This window comes from Balaenoptera physalus (assembly GCF_965194825.1).
Source record: "Balaenoptera physalus genome assembly, chromosome: 13".
Taxonomy (NCBI): domain Eukaryota; kingdom Metazoa; phylum Chordata; class Mammalia; order Artiodactyla; family Balaenopteridae; genus Balaenoptera; species Balaenoptera physalus.
In genome coordinates, this window is record NC_138892.1 from 60,469,131 (window position 1) to 60,489,292 (window position 20,162).

The following is a 20,162-nucleotide window of genomic DNA, read 5'->3' on the forward strand; positions in this document are numbered from 1 at the left end:
GGGATATGAAGTAATCTCCTCTACCTTCATTTTGTACATTTTATACATGTCCTAGAGAAAAAAAAGAGGCCTTTTAGAGGGGAAAAAACTGGCATTTTAGTGATGCTATTGGTTTGATCAGCTCATACACTGCAGTGTGCCATCCAGGACAGAAAAGAACTAACCATGTGCCAGAAGAATCATGTGCCAGGCGGTACTCAGGGCTGATAGTTGAATAGCCCATATCCGTTGCCTATCTTTCAGAGTTATTGTGAGGGTAAAATAAATAGGAAAGGAGGGAGCATTGCATCAGTGAAAAATGTATTTGAATAGAACTAAAAATTAACCATATAATCCATTAATTCAAAAAATACTGTTGAACACCTAATAGGTATCAAATACTGTGAAGATGGCTGGTAATGTCAAACACTGTTGTCAGTTGTTGCTACGTACTAATTAACATGGATCATACGAATCCATCTCTTGCATGCTAGAAATCAAAATGTAATATGAACGTTATGGATACAGGCGAGTAGGTTGTTTGGAAGCAGAAGGGCAGCTGGAAACAGCACCACAATCTTTCCTCTGAACCTCAGACATTTTCCCTGATCTAACTAGCTGTCCATCCCTAGTATAAAGATCATCCCTGGCTGCCTAGAAAAGCATCCTTCCCCTTCTCTAGAAGAATGCACAATGATTATTGGGCTAGTCTTCTTTGGTATGGAGGAACAGAGACTCATCCCCCCGCTATTTTCCAATATGGAAACTGAAGCAATGGACAATATGCATACAACCGGCATCACTAATTGTTGATAACAGAAGTTTTAAGAATTAGAAAGCCATGTCAGAATAATTACATATATAAAGGTCTGACTCATTTTAAGGAAGCCTCAATGTATAATTACTCTTTTAAGAAAGGAACAAAAGAGGAAAATAAGGAAGGTTGGCTTTAGAAGATTCTGCGTTTTAAAATTTTTCCAATACGTTAGTCATTCAAGTGACAAATTAACTGCCACTTATTAAAAACATAACTTGGTTTACAAAACTACATTTATCTACAATATGCTGGTGTAGGAATGGGGAGTATCTGGGAGGAGAGCTATACTTCAAGACCTAAGGGGGTGGCAAGGCATTGGCAGGGGAGCAGCTCCTAGCTGTGAAGGGTTTATATGTCCTCTGACCAGAATCACTAGCTTCCAGCTATCACCTGTCTTTAAAAAACTATTCTCTTGCCCCAGGGACTCAACAAGTTGTCTGTTTCCCAGCTCTGGGAATGATTCAAATGCAAAAGTGGAATCTGAACATTTAACTGTGGAAGCCCCAAGTGAGGCAGCAGCCTTCCCCAGAGAACAAATTATTGAGGAATTACCCTATTAATTGCGTGACTACCTCCTTGAACAAACATGAATATGCAGGTGAGACTAAGACCCCACAGTCCTCTTTGTTGGGAACTGGAAGAGAACCACCACGCTCGATGTCTCATCTTCTTCACTTCCAGCAGAAACCTCCTTTGTTCACATGCCCCACACCTTAATGAATCAGCCAGAATCCTCTGGTGAAAGAGCGAGGTGAGGAGAAGGATAACTAAGTCTCCAACCAAGACTGAAAGTTTAGAGTTGAATCCCGACTAACGATCTTAATCACACACATTAGTGCCTTGAGGAGGCTTGGAGTGAACAGCTTATAAACCAGACCCACTTCAGGAATTAAATCCATGTTAGTGAGTATCACCTTTGCCAAATACGAAGGCCTACAGACTTCAGAGTGCAGGGTGTAAAGGGTAAGATGAAGGTAGGACAAAATAAAGTGTACAGAGTTTCTATTTAATGGAAAAGCTCTCTTGCTGAGTATGAGTGTCATTTATTACTTGGCATTGGTATCGATGTCATTGGAGGTGAGGATAAGACATGGTTACGAAGAATTTAAATGAGGAAGTGAAAGAATTTTAAAACTGATCTTTCCATACATCTCTCTACCTTCTTAGAGGTCTACTTAATCCAAGCCCATGTAAATAGGAATTTCCTTTTCCTTTCTTGGCATTCAGGAAGATAAACAGTATTCCCTCTTAAAACTGGGAAAATTCTTGCTAATATATGAACCTCTCTATTCTCCTATTCGGTCTGTGTCCCTGGCATCTGTGTTATCACTAGACCTTAAGAATTCAATCAATAAAATTTAATTGAATATTTAATGAACTTAAGTAGAAAATCATGTAATGTAAGACCACAAAAACCAAGCCTTCGTTCTATCACCAACAGGCTGTATAACTATGGGCAAATGGTAAGTGCAGAGTCTCAGCTTCCTAATCTGTAAAATGGGGATGATAATATCCCTGCAGTGGGTTATTGTGAGACTCAAGCTAAATGAAGTTATGAGGGTAAACTTCATAACTGGATTATAACTGGTACATAGTATTTAGTTCCTATGTGTCAAGCACTGAACTAGGTTTGTTGGATATACCCCGCATACTACTGTCTACAGTGAGGAAACAGTGGACCCAGGGTGTGGCAGAGGAACATCAAGGTGCTTGAAGGGGCCACAGAAGGGAAGAGAGACGCTGGAATTGGGAGAGGCTATCTTGTAAGATTAGCACTGAGTATAGCTTTGAATGACTGAACCAACATTTGATGGTCTCAGAAGATGTGGTAGTGAGAGTTTTGCAGACAGAGGTAACCAAAAACGTTCAGAGTTGGAATCTGGTATTTGGGGATGCTTTCAGCTAATAGTACCTAGGCTAATAGCACACAGGAGGTCTGACTGAGTAAAGATATGCACAAGAGTACAAATAGCCCAGAGGACAGGCCTGAAGTTTTTTCAGAGAAAAAATCAAACTGTTTTCTTTGATTAAGCCTCTACCTGGCCATGCTGATCATTCAGTCTCTAACAGTTCCTGAGAAAGGGGGTTGGAGCTGGTGGGAGGGGGCGGGGAACCTACAGAAGAGGATGGGGGTGGTGACATCAGGCCCGGCTGTTGAGTATTCCAGCACCTGCCAGGGATGCCCCCAGGGACACCAGGTCTGCCCTGCTGGGGCCCAGCTGCCACCCGGGCCCTCCTGACATCTAACAATGGGCGGTTGAGAGGTCAGGAGGGAATAGGGCAGGCATGACAATGAGATTCCGATGCTATAGAAAGAGGAACAATTGGGGCAGAGGGAGAGAGAAGCCAAGTGTTTTGGAACTGTGCAGGATTGGGGGCTGGAGAGGGGGAGGCAAATGTGAGGATAAAATTAGAATGACTGGAATTTTATGGGGGTGTCAAGGAACGAGGAAGAGAGAGTCTGTCCTTGATTATTCTGTTCAGCACAGAAAAGGTCAGCTTGGCCAGGGAACAGGCTCCCTTGCTCCTGACCTTGGGGTTGGTCTGTCAGTAGCACTGATCTCCTCTGCCACATGAGTCTGATCTTCTCTCTAGCTCAGTCATTTATTCTTCTGTCCACTCAATGAGTATGTATTAACTCTTGCCATATATCAAGCTCTTTGTGAGGTGCTAGGGACAGAGGTTTGTAATTTATCTTCCTACTATTGATGAGCCAACAGTCTTCAGGGGAGATGGATTTAGGAGCACAGGAGCACAGCAGAGTGACTTAGATGTTCCATAGAGGTGGGAGGGTAACACTCTGTGGGAGTGAGCAGAGGAGCTATTAGCTCACAGAGCAGGGGAACCCCGTCCAGCCTGGGAGCTGTGTGTGTTAGGAGCAGGATCAAAAAAGCTTCCCGGGGCACGTGACATCCAAGCTGCATCTTGAATGTAAGTAGGAGTTTGGCAGGCAAAAGACCAAGGGAAGGCAGGGGAGCTGGAAGATCATTCGGCAAAGAGAGAATAAGTTAGTTAGGAATCAACTAGGAAAATACCTGTCAAATAAGGCCTTGGAGTTTCTAGAGGCTTAGGCTGATGCCAAGGGTAGGTTATTCAGGTGATTTCAAGGCTCAAAACAAAAATTCTAGCTCAAGAATTATCTGGAGAGCTGTTACTTCCCTTGAGTTTGCAAGAAATAGCATCTCCCTTGTCTTTGATCTGCCAATCTCTTTCTTTTATGCAGAGATGCACCATGGATGCTGGTAGAGGACTTCTTCAGAAATAATATTTAGGAAAAAAAAAAGTGTTCCTTTGTCTCTATTCATATTTGTTGATAAGACAATAGACATCCAGTGCAGCAAACATTGACTTGGATCAGGTCTTCAGAGAAAACCAGTTAAATACTTGAGTGCACTGCAAATGACGGGCCTCCCAGATTTAGGCTTAAGGGTTGGGAAAGATGTTATGTGGGTGAAAAGCAATTTGGTGTGGGTACAACTGATGGTGAGGAAAGAAACCAGTGCTGCTGGAATGCAAAGAGCTGGAAGAGATGTCTTCTTTCCCTCCAATGCCTAACCCTAGTACTTTCCTTGGACACTGTTTAGGGTCCAGAGATGGAGACCCCTTTCTTATCAAATGAAGAGTCTAAGTCCTTCACAGTGACTGCTTAGAGTCTTGTGTTGTGATGGATTCTGAGGAAGGTCCAGGTTCAGTAAGAAAGAGAGTCCTGCTTGATTAATGACATCCATATGGGCAAGCATGGAGGAAGTGGTGGAAATCACTTCACATATTTTCCATCCCTGTGTACAAACCCCAAATTTTTAGATGGAAAAAAATAACAACTGAAAATGATAGAGATCTGTCTCCTTAGAGAGATAATATAAATCTGTGCTATCCATTGTATAGGACCTAACCATATGAGGCTATTTAAATTGAAATTAATTATACTTAAATAAATTTAAAAATTTAGTTCCTCAGTTTTACCAGCCACATTTCAAGTGCTTGATGTTATAGGACATTTCCCTCATTGCAGACAGTTCTATTGGACAGTGCTGGTAGAGAGTGGTGGATAAAAATGCAAGCTCAGGTGCCAAACCGTTTGGGTTCAATCTCAGATCTGTCACTTGCTTGTTATGTGAACCGGTAGAGCTGCTTTACCCCCTCTGTGCCTCAGATTTTCATCTGTAAAATGCAGACAGTGCTAGCACCGATTTCGTAGTATCGTACTAGGAATCACATTATTTCATATATGTAAAAAATGAAGCACATTGCCTGGCGCCTGGTTAGCACTCAATTAATATTAGCTGTTATGATTATTATCTGCTCATGTTTATGCAACAGTCTAGGAGCAGAAATGGTTAGAAAGTTCTTGACCCCCAGTCTAGCTCTCTCCAAAGATCTATCAGCCTGCTGTCAACACTGAGCGTCACTTCACATTCAGAGCACCCTTTCCTTGTCACCCCAAGCCCCTTATTTCTGTGCAATGGAATGTCCCATCCTGGGAACCCAGGGCATTGCCCCACGCTTATCTCTCCCCCCTTTTGCTTTGCCTGATGCCCACTTTCCCTGGGAATCCAGGCTGCTGAGAACAACTGCAGCTGCTATCCCTGCTTGCAGCTGCTGCCCCAAAACAGGGCAGCATGGTTGAGCGGTGCTCCCTCTCAGGACTGCATTTTTTTCACTTATCCTTGAAAATCTTGTCGGACTGTGCCAACGGTGGACACGGTGTCAGCTGCCCCCTGTCTGTCCCTGATGCTTCTGCTTAGGGACCCTTTGCACTCAGGCTCCAGCTGAGTCACACACTCCAGACTGCAAGCCAGTAATTCCTTCTGATGGCTTCAGTCATCACCCACTACTACTTGTACCCCCACGGGTCCCCTTTTCTCATTTCTCTGCCTCTTCCTTGGTCTCTCTTTCCATCAGCCCAATGTGATGGAGGTCGCACCTGTGTAGGAGGGAATGATGTTGATGATGATGACTATGGCAAAGTACCACTTATTGATCACTAATAATGTGCCAGGCCTCATGATACATGTAAGGTAATCATTATATTTAATGTCACAGAAATCTTGCAAGATATTGTCATCATTTTGCAGATAAAGATTTTGAAGCTCTAGGAGTTTATGAATCTTGTCCAAAGTCAATTACAGTATGTGGGAAGCCAGGCATTCACGTAGAGTTTGTCCAGATCACAAACCCAAAACAAATCGTGAGAACTCAATGGCTCTGTGAGCTAGAGAAGTTGATCCACCCACATCATCGGTAAACCATTTTTTGTTCGCTGTACCTTGTCATTAAAGAAGATATATCCAGGGCTTCCCTGGTGGCACAGTGGTTAAGAATCTGCCTGTCAATGCAGGGGACAGGGGTTCGAGCCCTGGCCCGGGAAGATCCCATATGCCGTGGAGCAACTAAGCCTGAGTGCCACAACTACTGAGCCTGCATGCCACAACTACTGAAGCCCACGCACCTAGAGCCCGTGCTCCGCAACAAGAGAAGCCACTGCAATGAGAAACCCGTGCACCGCAACGAAATATAGCCCCTGCTCGCCACAACTAGTGAAAGCCCGCGCGCAGGAACGAAAACCCAATGCAGCCAAAAATAAATAAATAAAATAAATAAATTTATAAAAAAAAAGAAGATATATCCAATGACCAAAGGGAAACTTTCACGTTGTGACATAAGTCTTCTGGTGAATGGGGGGACTTGGGAGACCTGTAGTCTTTGCTCTTCTCCAGAACGATTTATCGTGGTGATATTTCTATTGCTCTGAAGACGTAACCAGGGACTATCTTCAGGGAGGCTTGGTGGAGATCGTGGTGGTGCCCAGCCTTTTGTGCAGCAGGAATCATTACACATGCTCCTACCTGAGGCACAACAGAGGCAGCAGCTGGCTGTTTCCTGAAGTGGACCTACCTCCCCAACTCCATGGAGACCCCAGGTCCTCTGGGACAACATCTAAAAATACTTGAGATGTCCCACTTGAGGAAATTGCACCCACGTGCCTTTTATCTTGCCTTTATTCTGTTCATTTAGACTTCCTCTCTCTCCTTCCCTTCTCTCTGTCTCACTTAGCCTATATGTTGGCCCTTTTTTCTGTTCCTCTGGTTTTGTTTGTTTTTAAAACTCTACTCCTTCAACAGCTTTTATTGGTCTCTGTATTTAACTCCATATTATTTCAACCAGCCTGTCTGGCTTTGTCTAAATAAATTTTTTATAGTCAAGTTTTTGTTCTTTAGCATAGTGGACATTGGGGAGACAAAACTCAGGAAATGTTTACAGTCTTTTTCATTGACACATCTACTGTGCAAAAATCACTCTGACAACAAGTTATCACTTCCTTCTTATGAGTTGAGCAGACTTGGACATTATCTGAACCTCCTTTTGATCATCTGTAAAATGGAAAAAAAAAAAAAGTTTTTTTCCCAAAGTTGTATGAGTTCATGGGCATGTAAAGTTACCTTCACAATTCCCAGCACGTGTTCACGTGCTCCGAAAAAAGAAATTTGCTTTACCTTCTCCTTAACTATATGGAAAGGACTGCACCGGGAGCAGTGCAAGAAGGAGGCAATAATTAAATAAATATAAAGAAAGAAGGAGGCAATAATATAAATAAAATACATATAAATAAATAAATATAAAATAAAGAAGGTGGTCCTAATTATTATAGGGATATCTGGTAAAGGCTTTATCAAGGATGAATTTCAATTAGGCTTTGAAGGATAAATACAATTTCAGCAAGTGAAGATGGAGGAGAGAGCACTCTGGAGAAAGGCATTGCCAGGAACAAAGGCAGGGGAGCAACTTCACTTCATGTTGATTAGAGGAGCAGTAATCCAGAGAGGCAACACAGATGTATAGGTAGGAGGGTGAGAAGGTGGGGAGAATGGGGTGATACGTATATATATATATATATATCATTAGTGATATATAAATGTAGACCAAGACCAGTTGTGGTGCACGGGCTTTAAATGTTAGGCTTGGGAAGCTTGGACTTCATTCTACAGTGGTTGAAGAACCAGTGCAGGGTTTTGACCAAAGAAATGACATGGTTGTGGCTTTACTTTAAGGTGGTCAGTCAATCAGGATGGATTCGCGAAGAAAAGAAACATTGCGTGCAAAAAGATTGGAAGTTTTAAAAGAACACTATCGCAGGAGTCCAGACAGATAGATTCTGAGGGCCCTAAGTGGGCAGTGAGGGTGAGAATGCGTGAGGGAAGAAGTAAGGAAGGAAACACGGTGAGCGCTTGCACTGCTGCCTTGATCTCTGTATCTCTGACTCTGTCAGCCTCTCTCAGTGGGCCTTCCTGGAGCTCTGACTCTCCCAGATTCTGTTTCTTTCCATACCCATGTATCCTTCCTCTTCCTTCTGGAAACCCAGACATTGTGGGTCAATGCCTTTTCTCAGCGTATTTGCCAGCAGTGAGGGGAAGGCCAAGGTCCTTCCTTCCAGAGCTTCTGTTCAGGTGAGAAAACAGCTTGCCTGGGAGCTGCTTGGAGACAAGGAGACTTTAGAACCTCCTTTCAAGTCTGGCCCATTAGGCAAACCTCTCCCAGCGCTTTTCTCCTTTGCTCCTCCAATCCTGAACAGTTCTGAATCCCCCTGCTCCTCCATCTGTCTGCATGTGTCCTAGATCTCCCTGGGCAGGGATTAGGTAATTGTGCCATTCCCATCAGCACGCCCAGGGGTCTGGCAGGAGGGAAGCCGCCGGCTGGCAGCAGTGGGCTGAGCAGGAGCCAGGGGAGCGTCTGCCCCAGGAGTCCCCGAGCAGCTTGCGCCTGTGCCCGGCCTTCTGAGGGCAGCCACGTGCCCGCCTGCCCTGGATCTGCATCAGCTCAGAGGCCAGCTCTCAGAGGAGGAGAGAGCCCTTACCTTTATCCGGCTGCCCCTCCAGGTCCAGCGGGGAACGCTAGAGCCTCCTGCACTTCTTTCCTGCCTCTCTGCCTCGGCCGGCCTCCTCTCTTCCGTGTCTAACCTAGCTCAGTTACTAGTAGCATTACGTTAATGAAGGAAAGACTCAGGCTATAGACTTGCCAAAAATTAAATGATCCAAAAAGTGTTCCATTTGACTTCAGAGTACATTCAAAGGCATGTGTGTGTGTGTGTGTGTGTGTGTGTGTGTTTTCAACATGTAATAATCTATACGTGTTAAATATATGTACCTTTGCAGGGGAGGGATAAATTAGGAGTTTGCGATTAACATACACATACTACTATATATAAAATAGATAAACAACAAGGACCTACTGACATACATATAACTGAATCATTTGGCTATACATCTGAAATAACACAACATTGTAAACCAACTATACTTCAATTAAAATATATATATACACATACCTTCAAATATATATGCACATATATACATACATACCTTGATATGTTTGTTTAAATATAGATACATTAATATGTGTGTGTACACACGCCACACCACACACACACATACACACACACACACACACCGAAAACTAGGAATATAAAACTGGCATGGAGAAACAAGCTTCATATGAAATATTTTTCGTCAGTCATCTACAACATGAATTACCCATATGGATAACAGAGAACATGCTGTATTTGCAATCAAGTAAACAGCATGATCAACATCTTCCTATTCTTTCCCACTTAAGGGGCAGAGTAGGGGGGAAGGGCACAACTCTAGGAATAACACAATTTCTCAATTTGATCTTTGATAAGTTTACTTTAGCTAAATGGAGATTACGGGCTTGCCAGACATGTTGTGGTGGTTATCACTAGAGAATAAGTTCATGGCCTAGAAAATTGCCGTCTAAATTGATAAATTGAAGGCACCCAGTTTCTTAAGATAGCTGACTGGTAATTAGGAAACCACACAAAGCACCCCCTTGATTTTATGCTTTGTAGTCCACTTTTTCTTCATCTATTATCTTTTATTCAATCATCATTCACTCTTTTTTTTCAAAATATGTGTAATCGGTCAGAGAAAATGGACATTTACTGCTCATGAAAACATTAAGATGAGAGCAACTTCAGGTTTCTAATGGCACGGTCGTCTTATCCTATGGATGAGAAAACAAAAGCTCAGAGAGTTTACATGACTTGCCATGGTGTCATATTTATTTACACATTTCTACAATGTGTAAATAGGTTTTTACAATATCTGGAACCTCCTTCAGATGGTTTATTTTGAAGACTGACTTAACATTAAGAACTTTACTTTGGGACTTATACCTGGTTTAGATGCCCAATAAACAGCAATTTCTTCTTCCTTTCCTTGAGGCTTTAGCCATTATTTTCTAAAATTTTCTTCAGTTCACATTTAGCAAGTTAATTCATTTACTTAACACACGTGTGAGGTATTGGTCAAACATTTTATTTTCTTGTGTATTATGACAGCCATAATGGGATTCCTTTGATTTTATGATCAACTACTTCCCTGGTTACTATGCATCTGAACCGGACCTTGGCTACAATTTTCTTTGCTTTATTTCATATTTGTAGTAATTCATTTTAGCAAAGCAACTGAGGCTTTGAGGGGTTAATTAATTTAACCAAGGTTATTCAACCAGTAAGTTATCCAGAATTGTCATAATAATCCATTAACCTCATCCCAGAAAATGTGTTTTATTTAACCACAAATAAAGCAGGACTTTACTTATCTAAGACAAGCAAACCAACAAAGCATTGTAATCAGATAGTCTTTGACTTAACTTCTAACTAATTGCTTGACCTAGCTAATCATTAAATGTCTCTGAGTATCAGCTTCCTCCTCTGTTAAACAGCATCTATAATACTTGAACTTCTTGCCTCACCTTGCTGTCAACACTGAATGATAACTGTGTAGAAATGCTTTATTAATGTATACTCTGTCGAACTATAAACTTACAAAGCACAGTCATGTTTTCATTTGTGTATTCGCAGCCCTTGGCTTAGTGCCTGGCCCAGAAGAAGTGCTCAGCAACCATTTGCAAAATTGAATTGAAAAGAAATATATAGTACTATGTATTTGTGAGATAATAGTATTCCTTTCCTACATCCTCTTAGGTCAGATGACAGCAAAATGCTACCACAAGTCTTCTTTTAGCTCCAGGCCAATTTCTAGAAAAGAAAGAAAAATGCAATGCTTCCTATTTCCCAAATTGAGGAAATTTGCCTTTGAGGGTTTCTGTTAAAGGTGTCCCTGTGATGAGTTAGAAAATAGCACATTCCAACGTAAGGAGTACTAGTCAAAAGGCTTGGCTTTTGATATCGGCCCCACTCAATGATCAACTGTATAAATTCAAAGGATCTTTTCTGCTTTCTTGTTCTCAATTTCCTCATCTCTTCCCGTCTACTCCCAATAATAACAATAACAATAATAATAGTATATTACTTCCTTTGTGCCAGAACCTGAGAGATAAACACTTCATTGGTATTATCATCACTTCTTTTTTTAAAATTTTATTTATTTATTTATTTATTTATGGCTGTGTTGGGTCTTCGTCTCTGCGCGAGGGCCTCCTCCAGCTGCGGCAAGCGGGGGCCACTCTTCATCGCGGTGCACAGGCCTCTCACTATCGCGGCCTCTCTTGTTGCGGAGCACAGGCTGCAGATGCGCAGGCTCAGTAATTGTGGCTCACGGGCCCAGTTGCTCCGCGGCATGTGGGATCCTCCCAGACCAGGGCTCGAACCCGTGTCCCCTGCATTGGCAGGCAGACTCTCAACCACTGCGCCACCAGGGAAGCCCCTATCATCACTTCTAATTCTCATATCAACTCTATGAATTCGGTGGAATTTTTATGCCCTTTTTGTCAAGAAGGAACTTGAGACACAGAGATGTTAAATAAATTGCCTGGTTAGCTTTGAACTCAGCCCATTAGCTTCAAACCCAAGTCTGTCTGATTCAACCCTCTTAACTAAAGATCTCTATGGACTCCTTAAATAAACCTACTGCAGTCACCATCAGCACTCCCTAGTCATATTATTAGAGACAAAGAGAAAAGTCAGTGTGAGAGTAATCAAAGAATAATGAATAGTAACATGAATGGTAATAAATACCATTTATTAAATATGTGCTTTGGACATGTTATCTCAATTAATTCATCAGAATGACCCTATGAGGAAGTCATTGCTATTATTGCCCTTTTAAATTTGAGGGAACTGAGGGTTTTGCAAGGTAATCAATTTAATAAAGGTTATTCAACTACTAAGTTACATAACTAAAATATCATTTATTAGATCCTAAAGCCAATGCTTGCAATTAATGCACCAAACTATACTCTGAAGTTAGATAGACAGAAAAAAATAATCTTGAAGATAGACTGCTCCTATGTTGTAAAAGATTTTATTATTTTCATATCGATAATTCCCTGTTAAAACTTTCTTTCTAATACTCTAAAGATATATAAGATGACAGCCATGAAATGGATTTAAGCCCTCGGAAAGATGGGCACTTTCAAGAAACAAAGCATTGATCTGTGAGCCAACCTATATCTATATCTACGTAGACAACGTACAATTGAAAGCTGAGCTTTTGTCAATGGAAAGAGAGTCTTTTCTCAGGTTCCATTTCAGACCTTGGGTATGGGCCAGCCTGGGTCACAGATACAACAGGGTGCCATATGTCATATGGACAATTTGAGGGGTGTCAGAAAGTACCTCCTCTTCCACCAGCTCTAGCCTTTTGTAGATATGACAACATTATGTACCTACCAGCCAAGCAGCCAAACAACCAAACCTTTTGGATAAATCATCTAGTTCAAATCCTGGCTCTACCATTCACTAGCAGTGTGAGCTTGAACAGGTTACTCTATGCCTTAGCTTCATAATTTGTAAAATGAGGCTGATAACAGTGTCTCCCTTAGAGGGATTGTTTTAGATTGAAGGAATACATGTAAATCACCTAGAAAAGTGACAGTACATAGTAAGCATTTCTAACAGCTAGATGTGATTGTGGCTGGTATCTGGCAGTTTATCTGTATTCCTCTAGAATATTCTTTGCTAAATGTTCTCTTAATAAGCATCAAATGATGCGTACATTATTATTCATTCAGTATTGCAAAAAATTGGAAAAATCCAAATTTTATAATTTAATATCATACATTATGGTTTTTTTACTTAAAATGTTAACCAGCTATAACAAAGAATTAAAGTTTGATGATAAATGAAACTACTCAAACTTATGTGTTGAAATAAAGTATGCAGAAACGTGTTATATTATGCTACCAAAAACAGAAGAAAAAAGGAGAGGATAATCTAACTTCATATTTGTACCTAATGTACCTAATATTCTCTTATATATGCATAAAAGATCTCTGGTAACTAGTAAACTAAAAATTAAAAAGTGGTTTCTAGTTGGAGAGTGGGTACTGGACAGATGGAGGATGGGGTGGGAGAATGACTTTCATTCTGTAATGTTTGCTTCTTAACTATTTTAAGCAAATTCTCTCCCTTGATTAACCAGTAATATTTTATTAAAGTTTATTTTTATCATCATCATCATTATTATTTCTTTGTCATCAGCAGTTTATGCATGTAAAAAGGGACCCTGGAAAATATTAACTGGAGAAATCTGAAGGAAAAAAATCATGAGCTGGAGCTATTGCCAAAAAACATGCTTCATAATTTTTTGAAGAGTTGGTAGGCCCACCTAAATTTTGGATAATTGTTCATCTTCCTGTGGTCCACCTCTCTGTAAGTCATCTAAGTTACCTGTTTGATGGCTTAGAATGCTCAAAGCCCTAGATTTGTTTTTTTCTCAGTTGCATGGTTGATTATGTGAGTAGCAGAGTGCATCTAGGCTTGTAGCTACTTGGTTTGGACCTTTCAAGTCTTCTGTCAAGATCAGTTGAAATATGGGATGTGTAAATCCTCCTGACAGGCCAGCCTGTACTCTGCTGCTGCTCGCATGATTTAGAGTCAAAGAAAATTAATAGGTGAGAGTGAAGAAAAACTTTGAAGACTGACAATGCAACACAATGTCTAAGAAGACTCACAGCTTTATTTCTGCTAGGAAAAGAGGGAAAACTTTTTTTTACAAAATGTTTAAGCAATTGCTTTGCATTATCGGATAAAGTCCCCAGAAGAAAAAGACCATCCGGGGTTGGAGAGTAGGTTCTTTCCAATTACACTGCATTTCCAAATTTTATTCAATTATAAAGTCTCTCTGAACAATCCCACACTGGTTCATGGGTACCATACTCCCCAAAAGCATAAACAACAGATTCCCAAAAAATAACTGGCTCATCTTAGAGTGAAGGAAAAAAATCTAAAAATATTACCTTGCATAGCCATTCAAATTATTGCTGCTTTTTATGAAATTATTACAGGTAACTCTGCACTAACTTCCTCCTTTGCCCTCACCCCAAAACTCAGGAATTTCTAGCAAAATTATGAGCTACTTTCCAAATGAAGTCTTAGGGTGGGTTTGCAAGCACATGTTTAGAACCCAAGGAATTTGCATGGAATGGAGAAATAAATTAAATAAATAATAACTAATAAATAATTCAGACAACATTCATTATCTACAAACTTAAATGCCACAAAATGCTAGCTTCAAGGATAGATCCCCCCATAGCCTCTCAGGAAGGTAAGTGCCAGTATAGACTCAGAAAGCACATAGGAGGGCTTCATAAATCATTTTACTTGTCTATTCCCTCTAGGGCAAATCGTGGTGAGGGGAACCACTTTGGTGGCTTATGGGGTTTAAGAGCTCTCTTCAAGGATACTTTCAAGTGGATTTACAAACCAAGGGTACAAAAACAGCAGGATTAGTGCTGCAAGCAAAATGGAAAGAAAATGACTTAGACTGTAAGGAGATAATAAGAGGGTAAAGAAAGTCAAGATACACAAATAGTTTGGCAGGTTTTAGGGGATAGCTAAGCTGTAGAAAATGACATACTTATCTGCCTTATCAGTTTTATTCATTGGCCCTATTTGTGTACCCTGCCTGCTTCCTAAACTTATCCTCTCTGGCAGCAGCAGGATGTGATCCACTATCATGTAAACCATTTAGGCTTTTGGTTTGCTTTAAATAATTGTCCTGGCAGATTGAACCGGACAGTGAAATTTCTCAGATCACATTTCTCTGGAAAAAAATAAACTTGACAAAATTACTGCTGATATAAAGGAAAGAAGAGTTACGTGAAGAAAAATAAACATCCTGCAAATCAGGATAAACCTGTGGTGAAGACATAAATTGGTAAAAGCATTCACTGACCTTGGATTTGATTTCTGCATCCCTAAGTCTGGTCACTTGAAATGTTATCTACAATATGTAATAACATATTTTAGAAGTGAGGAAGAGGTAACAATTAGTGGGAATGAGATAAAGAATTTTATGTATGTTGGAAAAACTCAAGTTTGGTCAATAAATCGATTGGGGCTTGTGCTTCTAGAAAATACGTGTAGACAAAAGCTAGTGGTTTTAACCATTTTTTTCTTAACCAAATGAAATTCATCTTGCCAAGGAAAACCTAGTGGTTTTCCCATGGGCGGGTGTGAGCTGGAGAGAGTCCCCAAACGATGGTTAGGTAGTATCCAACAGCCATTTTATTGCTCTTGAATGTGGCCTGGGTTTTTTGCTGATTCCAATAGAAGTACCTGAGCTTCATCAGAATTTCCAGGGCCCTCAGGTTATGAAGGCCATGAAATGGTCTAGATGACTTCTCCAAGTCCCATTGGTTGTAGGAGTCTGAGGTTTCAGTGACTTGCTTGCCCCACCTCTAGTATTGAAAAAAGTGCTTTTGAAATGTCATCAAGAATCAAGTTGGTATGAGATCTCTATTATGGTTCTCAAGTTACTATGGAAGATATGTTCAGCTTTCAGCCCAACAAGAAATAGAGCTAATCTCTTAAAGAACATTATTCACAGTGACAGCCAAGTTAGAATGTTAGCCTCTGGAAGCTACTTTTAGATAAATGCAAAGAAGTCCTATCATCAAGTCCCCGCGAGACACGCCACTGGTGCTCCTTTGGCAATTCCATTTGATCATTCCACGCACGGTGTCCATTTCCTATTACTCCTCAATCCTTCCACTTTCAGGAAGTTTATAGGCGTGATCACCAAAGTCACAGAATTTCAGAACTATGAAGGACTTTAGAAATTATCTAGACTTAGAACAATTGACTGATTTTTCCCAGTAAGTAAACAGAGGCCAGAAATGAAAAATTAATTGGCATAGATCATTCAGTGAGTTTTTGGCACCACTAAGATAGGATCCAGGGCTTCTGTTCTATTTTCACATGATTGTAAAGAGTCAGATAATTTCACTTTAAGACCCTAAATAAAGGAATCAATACAACATGAGAAGTTGATGAGAAAAGAGAGACAGGTGTAGGAAGGTGTAAACAGACTGGGACTATTTTGTTTGATATGTTTGTTTGATATGTATCTATAGGGTTCCATTAAGGTCACTGAGTCTTCAGCTCAACCGTTTGAGTTATGGGAAATGTCTCCACATCTTCCTCTGAAATGCTGGTCTGACTGCCCTAATCAGTGAAGATGGTATTGAGTTGGGCCCCGATGCCATGATGGGGGTAGGAATCATAGGACATATCTATGGGAACATCATAGCGGGGGGTACCAGCCTGAAAGGGAGTTGAATGTACATGCCCTGAGCTTAGACTAGCAGAGGGGTAATGTGGCATGAAACTGTAGGATTTATCCAGGTCAGGGGAGCCATCTTGCTTCAAGGAGAAGTTCCCACTGATGCTCAGGGGTGGAGTAAGTGCGCCCTCATAAGGTGGTGTACTGCAGTCAGGTGGGTGGCTCCCAAAGGATGATTCTCCCAAACTCTTGAATACTGGGGGTTTGAGATTAATAAGATGTGTTTCCATATGGCCATAAGGAGGGCTGGGGAGCCCAGGAGACTGATAGTTGAAGTTGTGGACAGAGATGGCAGAGTCACAAATAGGAGATTTCTCCTCACACTTCTCCAGGAGGACAGACTGAGAGCCCAACTGGAGGCATCCAGCCACCAGGTTGCTTGTGGGCTGAGAGAGCCCTTTACAGAGCATCTCCACAAAGCCCTTCCCTTCAGGTGTCTGTCCAGTTTCTAGGACCTCAGACAACGCCCAAATATAGTTCCTGGCCAGTCTAAGAGTCTCTATCTTGGAGAGCTTTTGGGTCTTAGAGTAGCACGGCATGACCCTCCTCAGGTTGTCCAGGGCATCGTTCAGGCCGTGCATCCGGGTCCGTTCCCTAGCATTAGCCTTGACTCTTCGAGCCCTGAATCTCTCAAGGCGAGCTTTCGTCATTTTCTTTTTCTTGGGACCTCTTCTCTTAGGCTTTTCCCCATCTTCTTCCTCCTCTTCTTCCTCCTCAATACTGTCATGCTCTTCAGCTAAGCTGCCAAGCATCCCATAAGCAGCTGGTCTTCTCTCCTCCTCCTTTATCTCATTCTGAAGAGCCGGACCTTTGTCCATCCAAGATGGTGTGTTCACCAACTCTGTCATCTCCTTGGGTTTCACATAAGTTTTTGCCATTTCCAGACTCTGGAAAAGGAAACAGCAATGGTTAGTGCCTGTGAACATCTGATTTGATTTAAAACTAAATTTTCTTTTTATGTCTTAGACGTAAAGCACAGAATTTGTATTGGAATTCAACTTATAATTATCTAACCCAAGTTCTCCATTCTAAATAACTAATCTAAACTCAGATAAATGCCCAGGACACTCACTTAACTATAGCATTTATAAGAAAATAAACTATAGGAAAAGGAAATTGACTTGATTATTCATTGCAGAGTCAATACCCAACTCTTTTTATTCTCAGGTTCTTTATCTCATGGATATTTTATGTAAAAATAACTGATATACCACTCAAAACATGTTTTTCTTTCTTCCCAGAATTCAGATCATAAAAGGAAATAGCTAAGGTGAGCATATAAATTATCGTCCAAATAGAGAAACTTCTGAAAGGGAAAGAAGATGCTAAAGTAGTTATAATTAAACAATATGTAAACAATAATTGTAATATTGCAAAATGTTAAAAGAATATCAAACAATAACGTAAGAAAACTGTTATATAACTATACCACAAAATAAGTGAAAAACTGTAATGAGGTCATTCAGACTTTGTACATGTTCTCCAAAGGACTACTCAATCTCTATTTAGAGACACATACACATCTGACTCATAACATCCCTTGTTTCCTTCTGACTCTGCTGGTACACAACATGATCATGAAATATTTCTCTCACCATCACCAGAAGAGCGTTTTGTTTTTCAGTACGCGCCTTGTGGTCTGTCTAGTGTTAGTGGTGTTAGAGGTGTTAGTAACATGGTGTCTAGAAAGGATCAGGAAAAGAGAGGCGGTCACCACTGGTTATCTTTCAAATCCACCCATACGTTAAAAGTGAGAACTCTTCATTGAACACACATCTCACACCCTCAGACAAGAATACAGCAGCAGCTCGAATTACAAGCCAGAAGTCTGCCAAACCTATTTAAGATTATTTTAGTGCAACTATTATAAGATTTCATTAAAAATGGAAAATCTGGGACAGATTTTAAACTTCACAGAACATAGTGACTGCAAACATAGCGCAGACTATTTCAGACAAACATGCAAATAGTCTGACTAACTCGCTTGCCTAACAGATACTGTTTAGTCAGAATTTTCTATGAAAAATTTGCAATTGTCAAACTTATTTGAAAACCAAAAGAGACTGGTGGTTTAGTCAATATTTTGCATTCAATTCTGGAAGAGCCTGGATTGTTTTGAGATTTGTTGAGAGATTCGTAGGTATACAATTTACCAAATAAAAGTATCTAATAAACTCCATTGGGGCATCCCAGTTCCACCAGCTAGTCTTCGAAATGTTAAACCCTCCGTCACCTTTGTATATCAGAAAGGGGAGAGCATGATAAATGTTTTTTGATCCTTGAGGCTTGAGCCTCAAATCAATGAATGCAGGAATTAGTACATAGCTTTTAAAAATATAAATATATGATTTGACTTGTTTCTGGTAATCTGAGCTTGTTTTCCTTGTAACCTCATTTACCTCCTATAAATAATTAATGTCACTGCATTGCAAAAACAGCCTAGGTTCATGTTAATCAGCACGGAAATCATGTCAGCTTGACTTACTCACTTAATAAGGCTTCCTGGGTAAGCAGCTTGATTGAAAACACACATTGGAACCTATTGGTCAACTGGCTAGCCAGGCCAAGTCAGAAAATCCCACTTTTAATATGGATGATGGAGCTTGTGTGCTGAGCTGCACTTCTAACGCAGGCAGATATCCAGAGGGAGGGTGAAAGACCTAATTAACTTTCTGTTAAAGTAACACAGACCTTTCAGAGGCAGGTGCACTCTGAGGCCAAAGAGGATGGAGTGGGCTTGGGAAACCTAATGTTCCACACGTCATTATAATAACATTTGTGTAGTCTTAGAGCAAAACTTTAAGGGAAAAGGGGATTGTTATGCTCATTTTATAGTCGAGGTCACTGCAGGTCAGGTAAATTAAGTACTGGAAATGCTAAGACATACAGCAGGTAGAGCAGGACATAACACCAGTTCTTCTGATTCCAAATACTAGGTTTTATGCTTTTTTTTCTCCTTTTTTTCTCCATCACAGCTATGGGGAAGAAAGAAAGGCACTCTGGCTTCAGGAGATGTGGATCAGTAGAGCAAGTCACCAGGAAACGATCCTCATCCAAAGGGAGGCTAGTTTAAGTGTTCTCTGCTTTTTAACTCTCATATTCCAGGATTCCTTCCTCTTTCAAATTGTTTTCTTGTTGCTTTCATTCATTTATTTCCCCCCCCGCCCCGTTTTACTCTGTTTCCTTCTCCTTTGCCTCTTCCTTCTGTTTCTCTCATCTCCTCTTCATCATCATCATTATCACTGGGTCGTACGTACATGCATGGAAAGGAGAGCAGGAGAGGAAAGGAGAGTCCCCTGAATTGCCCCTGAAACTGAATACCAACCTAGCCTCTGCATTTGAGCTTTTTTATCATCCCCACCTCCGTACCTCTGGACACTAGCCAAGCTCTGTCAATCCTCACGTCTATCACGAAGTGGGATTAAGAGAACAGAGTAGACTACCCTTTGCCTTTAACGCAATGTGATGGTTTCTGTAAGAGTCAAAGAGCTGCTTTCAAGTCAGATTTACAGCAGGTATAAAGGAAAAGAACCAAATGACTTTGGCTAAAACAATATAAAAGGCAACCAGGTTTCATCTTTGTTCTCTTACTAACCATGGAAAGGATGTAGATGGCTCCAGTTTAACTTTCTCTTTTCCCATAGGTACTGGTCCATTAGCTCTGAGGGAATCCCATGAATATGTAGTGTAGTGTCAAAAGCATGGAAGCTGGAATAATGCACATTCTAATCCCAATTCTTTTTATTCCTGGTTGTTGGTCTCAAACACATTATATCAGCTCTCTGATCTTTCATTTCCTCTTTGATAAAATAGGGATACAA

At 40.8% G+C, this 20,162-nt stretch overlaps 2 protein-coding genes across 2 annotated transcripts in view; one reads left to right on the forward strand and one right to left on the reverse strand.

The window, feature by feature from the left end:
* The window catches only part of LOC309641650 (uncharacterized protein), a 134,627-nt gene that overhangs the window by 92,599 nt on the left and 21,866 nt on the right, over positions 1-20,162 (forward strand). The gene's annotated exons all lie outside the window — the stretch shown is intronic.
* NEUROD4 (neuronal differentiation 4) lies at positions 11,489-17,228 on the reverse strand. Its single transcript, XM_082421921.1, has one exon. The coding sequence runs from the start codon at positions 17,217-17,219 to the stop codon at positions 16,224-16,226; it is 996 nt and encodes a 331-aa protein (XP_082278047.1). The 5' UTR covers positions 17,220-17,228; the 3' UTR covers positions 11,489-16,223.

Coding starts and splice junctions, on each gene's coding strand:
- NEUROD4 (XM_082421921.1), bottom strand. CDS start 17,219: ATGGCAAAAACTTATGTGAAACCCAAGGAGATGACAGAGTTGGTGAAC.